Genomic DNA, 15,647 nt, shown 5'->3' with positions numbered 1-15,647 from the left:
CTTTAAAACTCAGACTGTGATTTTCTGGAATTTTTCCCCTCCTTTTGTCTCTCTTAGAAGAGGTATACCTATGATGAAAATTACACGCCTCTCTCATCTTTTTAAGTGGGAGAACTTGCACAATTGGGGGCTGACGAAATACATTTTGCCCCACTGTACTAGTATGCTCTTTGTCCTGACTAGTAGGACAACTACGTTACGATTAAGGCAAAATTTGTAGTAGACATCTGCACTAGATTTTAAAAATCTTATGCCATAAGTAGTCCTATTAGTGCATCATCAAATAAAAATCCACTAACCCAAAAAATAATATAAGCAACTAAAAGTCGCATTATATCTTTATTAAGCGGCTTAACACATCATAGTTCTCTTTATGTAGGAACTCTAATATAGTATCAAAACATTTTTAAAAAGTACAAGAAACAAAGACAATGTAAACAACATCCACAAGAAAAAAACGATTTTGTCATGGCAGAATTATAGTTTGTCATTTAGTAAAAAAACAAAACAAAATGCAATTCATCCGGCTATAGTTAATGTAGCTGTGTGTGCCTCCAAAAGAGACATTTGTTAAAAGTATTCCCAACTATTGGGATCAAACGCAATGATTTTATCATTTTGCGTTCTCCAATAAAAAGGCAAAATACATTATGTTAAAAGTACAAAAGGTGAAATGTACAGAATGCATGTAACTGTTAAAATCTGGCCATTAAAAAGCCTGTTTTGAAGTTTAAGTGTCATAGTAATAAAAAAATAAAATGAAAAAACATCGCATGCTGCCTTGGGGCTGGATTGTGCTGCATGAAATAAAGCATCCTCATTGGATGAGGTGGACGTGATTCCAAAGGTGGCGACCGATGAATGTAATGAGTCAAATTGTGCTCCTTAAAGGAAGTGGCGACCTTTAGAAGGCGACCTCCCTGCGCCCCACTGCTCCACCCCTCAGGCTCGTTTGAGCTTGTCGATGTGAAAAGTGAGTTTGAGGGCGGGGCCAAGCTTCAGGCCCATGTACTTCATCATCGTGTCGCTACGCAGCAGCAGCAGCGCCTTGCCGTCGATCTCCTGCGGCGGAGGACAGACGCTCACGTCATGTCATCTTCATGCTGGACATATGGAGTACAGAGGCACCTTGACTTACAAGTACCCCAACTTAGGAGTTTTATGCTTGGTCTCCCCCCCCTCCCCCCCCCCAGGTATGAACCAGTACCAGTCATGCCGGCGCGCGAGTGAATTGCGGGGGAAAAAAACAAACAAAAAAAGATGAATTCGGGTACGGTAATGCCCTCGGCAGGTGGGTAAAGAGACCGACAGCTCCTCGTGCACTCTTCAGCCGTTTATTCATCGAGAAAAAGAGTCAATACAAAATAATATTAGTATACCAGTTAGGATACTCCTGATAAAATTAAATAATGTAACTAACATTTTTGAACACATCTGAACATCCATTCATCCATTTTCTGTACCGCTTTATCCTCAATAGGGTCGCGGGTGTGCTGGAGCCTATCCCAGCTATCTTCAGGCGAGAGGCGGAGTACACCCTGAACCGGTCGCCAGCCAATCACAGGGCACATATAAACAAACAACCACTCGCGCACACATTCACACCTAAGGGCAATTTAGAGTCTTCAATCAACTTACAATGCATGTTTTTGGGATGTGGGAGGAAACAGGAGTGCCCGCAGAAAACCCACGCAGGTACAGGGAGAAAATGCAAACTCCACACAGGCGGGGCCGGGAATTTAACTAAATTGGTCCTCAGAACTGTGAAGTAGATGTGCTAACCAGTTGACCACCGTGCCACCACATCTGAACATGTGAAATATATTTTTTAATGTATTTTTCAACATCCGCCTCACAGTTCTAAGGACCCGGGTTCAAATCCGGCCACGCCTGTGTGGAGTTTGCATGTTCTCCCCGTGCCTGCGTGGGTTTTCTCCGGGTATTCCGGCTTCCTCCCACATCCCAAAAACATGCAGGGTAGGTTAATTTGAGACTCTAAATTGGTTGTTTGTTTATACGTCCCCTTTGATTGGCTGGTGACCAGTTCAGAGTGTACCCCGCCTCTCGCCCGAAGATAGCTGGGATAAGGTCCAGCATGCCCGCGACCCTAGTGAGGAGAACCGGTATGGAAAATGGATTGATGGATAATAAAAAATATGGTATAATTTTGTCATGAGGTACCGTGTTCCTTTTTTTTTTTTTACACAACGCAACCCTTGTACATACAGTAATTACACTTACACTAAAACCAGTGTATTTGTTTACATTCTCTTTTATTCCGTTTTGTTTTTATACAATACAATGTTCCCCCAGATACTGTAATTTCTCATGTATAATTCGCTCTTGATTATAATAGGCACCCCCAAACTTGACCCCAAAAATTAAGAAAGGTCTACTACCCATATACAATGTGTACCCATGATTCCATTCACGTTTATATGCTATAAGTTTGTGGTTACCCACTTGTGATTTGTATTTCTGCCCAACTCTAATCAGTTATATTAATACTGAGATGTGTTTGCTCTTTAATAATGTATTTAATGCTGTGAGCCACCATAGTTTAGTTTTGAATTAGAAAACAATTCAATAGAATTCAACATAATAAAGCCACAATATTAAAGCTAATGCGTATCGTTAAAAAAAAAAAAAAAAAAGAAAATACACACACACACAGCGATTGGGTGGCGACCAGCTCAGGGTGTACTCCGCCTCCTGCCCGAAGTTAGCTGGGATAGGCTCCAGCATCCTCCCGCAAGCCTAGTGACGATAAGCGGTACAGAAAATGGATGGATGGAGATACTCCCATATCGCTGTTTTTGTGCTTCTAAGTATTGCTTTGGCGCACTCTTGTGGAATCTTGGTGCCAAGGAACTATGTTGATGTAAGTTGAGGAGCTTCAATGTAGTGCTTTTCCACCATCTTGTGGAGTCTATAGGCACTTCTAACTCTTGGCGTCAATTACTTATAGATTTTTGCTATTCGCGGCAGGGCTCGGGGTGATGTTGCATACAAAATGAGAACTTGCAATGCGCTGCTGTAGGCACCACTGCTGAATCTCACTAGGCCACGCCACTTAAATCTACGAATACTGTACAGTAAGTATGTACAGAAATTACTCTTTACAAAACCAGATGATTTCTTTGTCGTCTTTTATGATGTTACATTTTTATACAAGTGCTATTTTTCTTTATTCAAACCACGTAATAAAAATTTCTTTTACAGATTGATGGCATTTCAAATGATTTCAGGGGGGAAACTTGATTTGCTATACGAGTAAATTGAGTAACGAGTTTGGTCATGGTACGAATTAAACTCGTAAGTCAAGGTACCACTGTAATGATATCCACGTATGCTTACGTGTTTCCTGAACAGGTCGGCGTGCGGCGCCAGCACGGGGTCGATGTCTTGGATGTACTGCATGACGTCTTCGACGCTCCACAAGGTGGGGTCCTGGCCGGAACCCGATCCTAAAGGAGCACAAGCACCGACTCATGCAGGTACTCTGTGTGTACATGTGTGCGCGCGAGTACCTGACGTGCCTTCACGATCTACACGGCTCTCCAACTTTTGTGAGCTCGGGGAGCAGGGGGTCTTCTTTAAGTGCTCTACTGTTGGCGCCACCGTGCTGGTCTCCACAGACTCCCCTGACCAGCACAGAACATTCAACTGATAAAATATGCTATTTTCACCAATAGTGAACCTGGACAAGTACTGGCTTAAGCAGGGGGACAAGGGGCACTGCAGGATTTGAGCCCCTGGCGGTATAGTGTGTTACTGATGATAGCCTTTGTTACTTTGGTCCCAGCTCTCTGCCGGTCATTCACTAGGTACACCCGTATGGTTCTGAGATTTTTGCTCACTGTTCTTGTGATCATTTTGACCCCATGGGGGGAGATCTTGCGTGGAGCCCCAGATCGAGGGAGGTTATCAGTGGTCTTGTGTGTCTTCCATTTTCTAATAATTGCTCCCACAGTTGATTTCTTCACACCAAACTGCTTACCTATTGCAGATTCAGTCTTCTCAGCCTGGTGCAGGTCTACAATTTTGTTTCTGGTTTCCTTTGACAGCTCTTTGGTCTTGGCCATAGTGGAGTTTGGAGTGTGACTGCTTGAGGTTGTGGACAGGTGTCTTTTATACTGATAACGAGTTCAAACATGTGCCATTAATACAGGTAACGAGTGCAGGACAGAGGAGCATCTTAAAGAAGAAGTTACAGGTCCGTGAGAGCCAGAAATCTTGCTTGTTTCTAGGTGACCAAATACTTATTTTCCACCATAATTTGCTAATAAATTCTTTAAAACTCAGACTGTGATTTTCTGTTTTTTTCCGTCCTTTTGTCTCTCATAGGTGAGGTATACCTATGATGCAAATTACAGCCCTTTCATCTTTTTAAGTAGGAGAACTTGCAAAATTGGTGGCTGACTAAATACTTTTTTGCCCCACTGTACCATGTCAAGCACTCACTCTTTAAACTCCACCATACCGTTCTGTTTTACAGATTCCATCTTAAGAAGCAATTCCTCTTTGAATTTCATCTTAAACTTCAGCGTTACACATGCCATTTTAAACACTTTATTTAAAAAAAACACTAAACTTCAGCTTTACAGATGCCATTTCAAGCACTCTCTTTCAACTCAACTGTAAACTTCAGCTTTAAAAATGCCCCGTCACCTGCACTATAAACATAATTTTTTCAGACGCCAAGTCTGCTGAACATGTGGTGTGCTATGATAATGGCGTCTGCAGTGACCCACGGTGGTGGTATGAGTCATAGCAAATTTATTTACAAAAAGGGTACAACAGGGCTCGAGACTAAAACCAAATTGGTCACGTGACCTTTTTTTTGGACTACAAATTTCATCGTCACATTTGCCTGAGTGCATGTTTTAATGGTTGAAAGTCGCCTTTTTCCCCCCGCTGCAATATCCTCTTTGAGAGACTGAGTGCGTGAGAGAGAGAGCGAGAGAGAGCGCTATGACCATGTGACGGCGTGTCAATCATTGTTATGAATTCCATTTGAGTTAAAAGCAACCTGCTGCAATATGATTGGCTGCCTGTCGTCGGGTTATAGGGTTACTGTTAAATATGCCACCACAACGTACGCTGATGCGTCTGGCCAGTGGCCACCACATACCTATATTGATGCTAGCCCGCTACTTATTTATTTTAAATGACAAGTGTGGGGCTTCAACTCATCTGGACTACTGGTGAGCAAGCTCGCTAGCCCACGACCATTTAAAGTCTGGTAAGCCGGTAAACCGCTCCTGCCGCCAAGTCACCTACAGCTTTTCTATTTACACACAACATTATCACTATCAATGCTGCTATAATTGTCGCGGGAATAATACCAAAAGCTGTTTCCCTGAGTGACGTATGATAGTCTCAAAATTACGAGGATCTGTCCGTGCGTGCGTGTGTGTTGGGGAAGCTATACTGTTAACTGCAAAGATTGCCGGCTTAATTTGTGTCTCGTTTTCATTCCACTCATTATTACAAACACAGAGACACAGTCATGGGCAAAGGTTTTAATAACTTTGTCATGAAGCTAGCAAAGCTAACAAATCTATCTAAACCCTGTTTATAGCATAGACATACAGATACTGTATGTGCAAAGTTAAAAAGTCCAGACTCCTTTAAAGGGGATTGTATAGGAAAACAAACTATCATTAAAATAAAGTGCAATAATTACATTAGTAATGATTTATTTATCTTCTGTTTGGGACTATGATTTTAAATAGGTAAATTGGTTTGTTTTGCGAGTATATCATTTGCAAAATAGTATGACGAATCATAAATGATACTTTCATATGGTGGTACACTTCTGTAATCATTTTTAAATGTATGTTAATGGTTGTGATAATGCTCAAAATTAAGTGGATTTCCCAGGGGGAAGAGGGTTAGGAGCCCTCATTATAAGAACTAGCCCCTCTGAGTTTAACAAATGATCAAATAAAAGTAAATAATTTATTTTTTGTTGTTTGTTTTTTAAATTTAATTGACCTGTTTTGTCTGCTACTGCTTGTTGCGGACAAAATTTTGTTCACAGTAACATATCTTGAAAATATCATCTCTTGAGTCTTCATACGAAACTATGGTATGTCATGGTCGTGCTGTACCTTCTAAAAAAAAATGGTGCAACTAAATCATGTGCTGGTGCGACCAACTTTTTTAGTTGGTGCTACTAGTGCAAAAGCCCTGTTCAAGTGAACACAGAAATTGATGCCCGTCGTGAATTAGAGTGTAGGTCACTGTCTGAGGAATTACAGTATGTGAGCATCAACAAATATGACACAATTTTTTCCATCTGCTGACAATAAGGAGTGCTGTTATTCATCACTATGAAATATATCATGAGGTAGTCGTACCATTGGCAGAGGGCCGGGAGATCTTGACCACTTTTGAGGGCATGGAGCTTTTGTACGAATCCTGCAGGAGCCTCTTAGTGCCTCGACCGGGACCCGTGGTCAAGTTGTCTCCCAAACTTCTCCTGTCTGAATGCAAAAAGGGAAGTGTTATACAGTGAACCTGAAGCTATATTGCAGATTTTTACAGTATACAGGCAAGTCCAAATTTAGAATTGCAAGTCTTTAATGCAGGATTATGTTGTGCTGCAAAATGCTGGGCGGCACTGAGGTCTACTGGAAGACATGCAACAGCAGAGGAAGAAACGCAAGAAAAAGAGGCAGAGAAGGTCCACAACTAAACTACAGGAATAGTGTTTTTTTGCAACTGGACAGTGAGAATACATGCCTATATTGTAATTTTGTATTTATTGCTGCTCCACGTGTGTTAAAGTAGCAGTCATGTCTACAGCCTTTCTTCTAATATGTTAGCATTAAGCTAGCAAACCTCTGCTATTATATAGTTTGGTTGAACATTTTGGTGTTTAAATATAGGATGTAGGGCTGGGCGATATGGCCTAAAAATAAAATGTCATATTTAAAAAAAAAATACAAATTAATTTGCGATTTTTTTCCCCAATTCCCCCCCCCCCCCTCCCCCCCTTTTACTTTTTTTTTTTTTTTTATATACTTTTTTCCCGACCGATTTTACTTTTTCCTAAGAAAAGTAAGTGCAAATAACAGTTTGAATAAAATACTTCTGGGAACATAAATGTAGCATAGCATAGAGAAGCGACTGAAAGCAGGACAAACGCACCAAGACGTGCTTGTGCCCAACGGTGGCGAACAAAAGTGTGTCTTAACTCTGTTAAAATTAATGACCAGTCGCCTCAGTGCAACACTTGGAAGAAGATTATATTGCGCAAAGGAGGCTTTCACAATGTGTAACGTCTGACACGCTCCGAGCCTCAGCCTACACCGCGTGGAGCTTCGGTGAACTCAACTCTTAGTCAATTGGGTGAGTGAAACAAAATACGTCTGTGCCAACAATGAGGCAGCTAACAAGGTAAACGGTTAGTTGCACTTTTGCACTGATGGTTTTTAGCGTTTATTTTAGTCTTCAAACCAACGTAAGAGCCGATGACAGAAAAAAAAGCTTCACATTAAAAATTCACCGTAGCAACTTTATATCACAATAAATTGGGACAAAATTCACATCACCGCTGTCTCACTGTATCACAAACACCAACCTTGTGCCTCATCAGTGGGTAAGGAAAAGAATAAACCTTTTATAGCATTTGGTTCAATCCATTAAAAAAAAAATACCCCAATTCCAATTAAGTTGGGACGTTGTGTTAAACATAAATAAAAACAGAATACAATGATTTGCAAATCATGTTCAACCTATAATTAATTGAATACACTACAAAGACAAGATATTTAATGTTCAAACTGATAAACTTTATTGTTTTTAGCAAATAATCATTCACTTAGAATTTTATGGCTGCAACACGTTCCAAAAAAGCTGGCACAGGGTCATGTTTACCACTGTGTTACATCACCTATTCTTTTAACAACATTCAATAAACGTTTGGGAGCTGAGGACACTAATTGTTGAAGCTTTGTAGGTGGAATTCTTTCCCATTCTTGCTTGATGTACAGCTTCAGCTGTTCAACAGTCCGGGGTCTCCCTTGTCGTATGTTACGCTTCATAATGCGCCACACATTTTCAATGGGAGACAGGTCTGGACTGCAAGCAGGCCAGTCTAGTACCCGCACTATTTTACTATGAAGCCACGCTGTTGAAACACGTACAGAATGTGGGTTGGCATTTTCTTGCTGAAATAAGCAGGGATGTCCATGAAACACAGCCCCATACCATCACAGAACTTTTGAACTTTGCGTCCATAAGAGTCCGGAGGGTTCTTTTCCTCTTTGGCCTGGAGGACACGACGTCCACAATTTCCAAAAACAATTTGAAATATGGACTCGTCGGACCACAGAAGACTTTTCCACATTGCATCAGTCCATCTTAGATGACCTCGGGCCCCGAGAAGCCGGCGGCGTTTCTGGGTGTTGTTGATAAATGGCTTTTTTTGTATAGTAGAGTTGCACTTACGGATGTAGCGCCGAACTGTATTTACTGACGTTGGTTTTCTAAACTGTTCCTGAGGCCATGTGGTGATATCCTTTACACATTGATGTCGGTTGTTGATGCAGTGCCGCCTGAGGGATCGAAGGTCACGGGCATTCAATGTGGGTTTTCGGCCTTGCCGCTTACATGCAGTGATTTCTCCAGATTCTCTGAACCTTTTGATGATATTATGGACCGAAGATGATGAAATCCCTAAATTCCTTGCAATTGTACGTTGAGGAACATTGTCCTTAAACTGTTAGACTATTTTGTCACGCACCTGTTCACAAAGAGGTGAACCTCGCCCCATCTTTGCTTGTGAATGACTGAGCAATTCAGGTAAGCTCCTTTTACACCCAATCATGGCACCTACCTGCTCCCAATTAGCCTGTTCACCTGTGGGATGTTCCAAACAGGTGTTTGATGAGCATTCCTCAACTTTCTCAGTCTTTTTTGCCACCTGTCCCAGCTTTTTTGGAACGTGTTGCTGCCATAAAATTCTAAGTTTATGATTATTTGCTAAAAAAAAACAAAAACAAGTTTATCAGTTTGAACATTAAATATCTTATCTTTGTAGTGTATTCGATTAAATATAGGTTGAACATGATTTGCAAATCATTGTATTGTTTTATTTATGTTTAACACAACGTCCCAACTTCATTGGAATTGGGGTTGTGTTTGTGTGCGGGTGTGTATATATATATATATATCACACCGGTGCTGTGTGAAGTTACTTTTCGTGCCAAAATGCTGAGTTCCGATGCGTACCCTTCAAAATAAAAGGCTAAAACCATATAAACCATTTGACGTGATAAAACAGTCCCAAATAACGATTTTAACAATGCTACATTTAACTTTTAGCTGAAACATTAATTAATAAATATTAAGTCAACTTGGTTAGTTCCACACACATTGCCTTTTAGTTCATAGGTTTGCTATTGATACTGGTTATAAAGAACCCAGAGTCAAATGTTCATTTTAGTCTATGCTGCGGGCTGCTAAGAAAATGGATGTTCATAATTTGGACAATCTTTATTTAAAGCATGCAAACCTTTTTGACCCAGCCCCCTAAAAGAATCGGAATTGAGAATTGTTTGGAACCAGAATCGAAATAAGGAACCGGAATCGGGACCGGAATCGCTCAAATTCAAACGATGCCCAACTCTTACAAAATCAACATGATATTTTGGTTGAGGGGTAGGACATGAGATCTGTGCTTGTTGTCTGTATCTTTTATACATTTAAACCCGTGTACGGCTGCATGATTCTACTGGACCACCTCTGTCGTTGTAGAAGACAACGACACCCCCTCCAGGTCTCATCTGATTTTCTCACAAGTACTGTTGTACAAATAGGGTGAGGCAACTTGCAGCTAGGTAGCACATACTGTAGCTGGAGACCAACTCTAGCTACTCCTCCATTAAGAAGGAGCAGAGTGTTTAAACGGGTTGCATCTTGGGACGTGAAACTCAAGAGCAAAAAAATATGCAGGTAGGCGTGAATAGTTTTTTAGTACATACCTGGGGTCTACAGTTTGCAGTAAGTGGATAAACGCAATCTTTCTGCTGTAGCTATGGGCCATAACTTTAGCGATGTGCAAAGCGGCCGCTTGAGTGATTGCCCTCCATCGTGCCCATTTACATTTCATACATGATGCCTTCGATAAATTATTCCACCACAGTAAGCTGCTTTTTAGCAGGAGTTTGTTGGTTGTAGCGAGCCTTTTCCCCTTTTAAAGATTGACATTTCTCCCACTTGGCTGGATGCTGACGTTTCCGATGCTGGAATAAGTTCGCTGTGCTGCCGTCTTTTGTTGCAATGGGCTTTTTGACAGACTTAACAGCGTGCAGCTACTTATTCCACGTCTGTTGCCACAATTCCTTTCTTTTGAACAAATCTTTTGCTTTCATTAGCGGTAGCCATGTTGTTACACTAGTCTGTGATGGAAAGAAGGGGGAGGGTGGTAGCTATGGAAGCCAAAACATTTTTAGTTTATTATTTTTTAAATTATACGCAATTAAAAACTTGGGGGGAAAAAAATTATATATATATCAACCAGGCCTAATTCAATTTAATTCTCTTGTTTTATCTGTTCGTTTTAAAGGAAACCTCTATTGGAACTGCAAAATAAACATCTAGAAGCAAGCACATTTTTCCTCTTATTTGGAGAAGTATGTGAGCAAGAGTCAGCGATGTCATACAATAGAGGGGGGGTCGCGTATAGCCCACGATAAACGGAGGTTCCCTGTAGCTTTCATTTTTTATCAGATGACATGTAACCAGGGCTGACGTGTACCTGTATGGAAAGTGTGGCCGTCGTAGTGCAGGTTTTCTCTGGCCACAGGCTGACTCCCAAACAGTGGGTCGCAGTGAAGGTTGTGACAGAGCTTCTCCAGAAAGCGGAGGACATAGGTGACACTGCTGACGGTAGGCAGCGTCAGCGTGTGCTGCTGCTTCTCAAAGAAGGCTGGAAGCACATATTCACCCACAAACTCAGTCAGTCAGTATTTCAAGCAAAGTTCATTTCATATTTCATATTTTCATACTATTATTTCAAATAACCTCACCTGAAATGACCTCACCCCCCTGGCCGGCCTTAAGGCAGGAGAAGATGGTTGCCTGGTTGTGGGCAGAGTCAACGCAGGCTTGGACGCACTGCTGAAGCACAGACGACGCCCGGCCGGGCCCGAAGTGGTCCGGCAGCTGCTGGATGCGCCGCTGGTCCAGATGGGGCCCAACCTTGCCATACTTGTTTAGGTAGACACAAACTAGGCGGGCAAAATGACAATGAGAATCGATGAGAAGCGATAGAGTGGGGGAACACTGTAATATTACAGCATTTACCTGTGGGGGCCTGTAGTGCAGATTTCGGAATGGTGGCGTTGTCGAGGGGCACAGTGCTGGTGTCAGGCTCCGGGGTGCTGCTGGTGGGAGACGTGGGGACTGGATTAGGTACCAGGCGAGGTTTTCTCTAGATAAAGAAGAATTGCAGCATTAAATTTGTACCAGTCTTGAAAAACATCACCATTTAAAAGGATAACATACAATCGAAGCGTCTGTCATGTGTTGTTGGGCTGTTGCACAAAAATACATGTAGATCTTTTGACACAGTACAAAAAAAACAAAAAAAAAACAATATCGCCAAATTGAGAATATAGCGACTGGCACTGACATTCAATCGCAAGTGTACATTATGAGGCCAAACATGAGCAAGAGCAGCATCAGTGTTACCATTAAAGGTGGAAATACAAACTTGCAGCTGCTGATGTGTACCTCAAAGGTAAACTAATAACTTGTCACTCGTCAGCAGAATGGAGCTCTCCTTTATAACCAAGCTTCTCCTGTGAGTATTATTATTATTATTGTAAAGTCTACAATACTGGTTAATGAAGCAGATGCACAAATAAATGTGTCAAAATGTTTCATTTGACAGTGTTTAGTGTTAGTAATTGAATTTGCATCAACTTACACCAATAATTGGTTAATACACAGTTATCAAATACAAATTGATTTTGCAATATATTTTAATGCAAAATCAAATTTCATCTGATTATTCTAGATCAAGATTAAAGATCCTTTGTCATTGTACAAGACATGCTACAACAAAATTCAGGTGCACTCAAGAACCAGACTTAAATCAAATAAGTATAAAAGTTAAGTAATAAAATACTTCCATTTATTCACTTCAACTCACGTTCAACTAACATTTTGCACTCCAAATGTATTAAATACTCTAAGTACCAACATGTGCAGTTAAAGGATAGCAGTCCATTCATCATAAATGAGAATAAAATGCATGTTAATGGGGAAAAAAAAATAAAATAATGGGGCCAATTCTTTGATGGAATAGTCGATAGGATAATCGATTCTAAAAAGATTCGATAGTGACAGCCCTAGGCTGGCCTTTGATAGGATAATTGATTCTAAAAAGATTTTATAGTGACAGCCTTAGGCTGCGCTAAGTGTTGCATTTAAGAGCAAATGTAAAAATGAGGCGGCACGGTGGGCGACTGGTTAGAGCGTCAGCCTCACAGTTCTGACGACCTGGGTTCAATCCCCGGCCCCGCCTGTGTGGAGTTTGCATGTTCTCCCCGTGCCTGTGTGGGTTTTCTCCGGGCACTCCGGTTTCCTCCCACATCCCAAAAACATGCATTAATTGAAGACTCTAAATTGCCCGTAGGTGTGACTGTGAGTGCAAATGGTTGTTTGTTTGTTTGTGCCCTGCGATTGGCTGGCAACCAGTTCAGGGTGTACCCCGCCTCCTGCCCGATGATAGCTGGGGTAGGCTCCAGCACGCCCGCGACCCTAGTGAGGAGAGGTGGCTCAGAAAATGGATGGATGGATGGATGTAAAAATCAGCTGTAAATGTAGTTACGAGTGGGGAAAATCTATGTGGTTGGTATCGTTGATTTTGAGATATCTTTTTTTATTTTTATTTTTTTAAACCTGTCCTGTTCAGCTGCATGGCCATGTAGAAAGGTGGATCTGTATGCCTTTTGTGCTGAAACAGTTTTGCTGTGCAGCAGGGGAGTTTGAAAACCTCTTGAGTTGATATCTTAATATAACCTGTGTTATTGTTTGCTGTCACAGCACAAGCAATTAAAGCCTAAAGCGTGTCTATATGGAACTTATAAGCGAATGAACATATCACATGTATGTTAGTCAACTGGTGTACGGAGTTGCTGACCCGGCACATTGAGGAAGGGTGGGCCCGGGCCCCTCCATCAGCAAGGGGGGCCAACCCAGCGCCTTGCCCAACCAAAGCGCCCGACCGGTCCCAAAGGGAGGGGCATGGGTACTGGACCACCCCGAGATTTGAGATAGTAATATCTTGAAAATCAGTCAGTCACTCCTATCCACTCTCTGTGACTTTTTTGTCATAGTTCCCGCTCCCTGTGACTTTCACTCCCGTTCCTGTCCAATCACGTGATTAATCATGAAATTTACTCCCATACCGCAGGATCCAGTGGGAATCCCCAAAAAATGTCTGCCTCTAGTTCAAATCTCGACTCAGGACTTCCTGTGTGGCGTAACGTTTGCACGTTCTGCCCCGTGTTGCGTGTTTTTTTTCTGGGTACTCCGGCTCCCTCCCACATAACAAAAACATGCATGGTAGGTTAACTGAGGCACATCGACCTATATACTGTTACAGGTCCAACCATCCATTTGCTGAACCACTTATCCTCACCAGGGTCACGCGTCTGCTGGCTCCCAAACCAGCTGACTTTGGGCTATAGGCGGGGTACACCCTGAACTGGTCGCCAGCCAATTGCAGGGCACATATAGACAACCATTCACACTCACATTCATACCTACGGACAATTTCGAGTCTGGATTCAAATGTGAGTATTAATGGTTGTTTGTTTAAACGTGCTATGTAATTGGCTGGCGACCAGTCCAGAGTGTAGCCCACCTCATGCTCAAAGTAAGCTGGGATAGGCTGCAGCTTACCCACGACCCTAATGTGGATAAGTGCCATACAAAATGGATGGAGGAATGGATGGACTGATATTGTTAACATTTAATAATGTCCGAAAGTTGGCAATTCACAATTTATACTTTTCCAAAACCCTTTTGTTTTCTCTCCATGCTGTTTGATTACTTGCTTACTCCGCATGCACAATATAAATTACCGACCTCATGAGCTTTTAGGAATAGATTTGAGTGACAATGGTAAGATAAAAATGGTTGGCAGTTGTTCAGAATACAATATTTCTCTCTCGGGCATGTCACATGGGGAATAGCATCTACAAAGTAAAGCGACAGGCCAAGTTCAATAAAATATTGGCAATGCTGGCTGGTTGGCAGCTTCAATGAATCTCTGGCGGCTACATTATCATCATTAGGGTCTGATGCACGGTCTTATGATCTGCCTTGCCAGCTTGCAAAGTGGAAGCGTCACTCAGAAACTGCATTTGACAAGCACACAACTAACTATTACGGGTGGAACAGCTACCTTGCTGCCAGGCTTTGGGCCTCTTTTCTTTGGGATCTTGACGGGTGTGTCCTGCGTCTGCGGCAGGGCTATCCTCTGTGCCCAGTTGCCTGGGAGTCTGCCGCGGGGTCGTCCTGGACCTGCCGTGGGCCGCCCGGGCCCGGCAATGGTGTCTGGCAAAAAGCCGGCTCTCCTTACCCAGCTCAACTGCAAAGACGAGGCAAAGAGCGTGATGATGGAAATAATGGTCCAATTACTGCCCAAAAATATAGAATTGGTAGAAACCAGTGGCGGGGACTTACCTGACTTGAATCTAGCACTAGATACCACTGCCACAACGTCCCAATTATAAAAACCAATCATTGCTATATAATAACGCAATATAATAGCACATTGGGCTGGGCGATTTAATAACAATTTCAGCTTTTTAAATTGTGGCTTCGGTAGCTTACTGATATGCATTGTTAACACTGAAGTAAGAAAGAAAGCTTTTATCTGTATAGCACTTTTTTATAACATGCAGTTACAAGGCGCTCAATAAACATGCAAAATTGAGACAGATTGTTTAGAGTAGAAAAAACATGTAGGCAAAGTAGACAAGGTTTCAAACATGACACTAAAAGAAATCAACTAGAATAAAACAAAACAAAACATGGCAGGTGAATAGAAAGGCTTGACAATATAAAAGAGTTTTCAGGCGTTGTTTAACAAGACATGGCGGCCAACAGAAATGAGCTTGTTTTACTAAAGAGGTACAGTTTTGTCGGTTTGGAATTAATTGGTTCGTGTGTGTGTATGTGTGTGGAGGTGGGGGTTCATGCTTCGCGGTCCCACTATATTGCAGATTTTAATTATAGGGGTTACTCTTTTTTTTATACTGTTTGTACAATACTTTGGATGCTATCCATTGCTCTTGCTCTTTCTCAATATATTGTGTGAACAGTGGTGAAATTACCCAGGAGTGGCCAACCTACAGAGATTACCTCAAGAGAATAGCAATTTATTCAAATCCTGGTTGGCAGACAAACAGCTCCTTCTACTTCCGCTTCTTCCTCTGAGGGAGGGACATTCACCTCAAGGCATTGTTGCCCTCTACATGGTACCAATCCTCATTGCAGTTATCCAGAGGCTTGACGATCACACATAAACTGCACCCTCCCTCACCCATCCCCGTTAAAAAATGCCATTGACGTCTTTAGACGGCATTGGCAGGGAATAGATGGATTCTGAATGACAT

At 41.9% G+C, this 15,647-nt stretch overlaps 1 protein-coding gene across 3 annotated transcripts in view; it reads right to left on the bottom strand.

Annotated features, from left to right (window-relative positions):
• Positions 1 to 307: 307 nt before the first annotated feature.
• Positions 308 to 15,647, bottom strand: part of LOC133479552 (polycomb protein SCMH1) — a 29,658-nt gene continuing 14,318 nt past the window's right edge. For 2 of the 3 annotated variants that reach the window (XM_061776700.1, XM_061776701.1), the window contains exons 10-16: positions 14,432 to 14,617; positions 11,320 to 11,446; positions 11,043 to 11,243; positions 10,772 to 10,942; positions 6,366 to 6,491; positions 3,358 to 3,467; positions 308 to 1,062 (exon numbers count right to left, since the gene is read on the bottom strand). In XM_061776700.1, the coding sequence (XP_061632684.1) occupies positions 943 to 1,062; positions 3,358 to 3,467; positions 6,366 to 6,491; positions 10,772 to 10,942; positions 11,043 to 11,243; positions 11,320 to 11,446; positions 14,432 to 14,617 (1,041 nt within the window). In that variant the 3' untranslated portion in view covers positions 308 to 942. Of the gene's footprint in view, positions 1,063 to 3,357; positions 3,645 to 6,365; positions 6,492 to 10,771; positions 10,943 to 11,042; positions 11,244 to 11,319; positions 11,447 to 14,431; positions 14,618 to 15,647 lie in introns of those variants that run through there. The other variant, XM_061776702.1, reaches the window with a different exon arrangement.

Source organism: Phyllopteryx taeniolatus, chromosome 6 (assembly GCF_024500385.1).
Source record: "Phyllopteryx taeniolatus isolate TA_2022b chromosome 6, UOR_Ptae_1.2, whole genome shotgun sequence".
NCBI classification, from domain to species: Eukaryota; Metazoa; Chordata; class Actinopteri; order Syngnathiformes; family Syngnathidae; genus Phyllopteryx; species Phyllopteryx taeniolatus.
The sequence above is the reverse complement of the archived record's forward strand: the minus strand, read 5'-3'. Positions and strand labels throughout refer to the sequence as shown.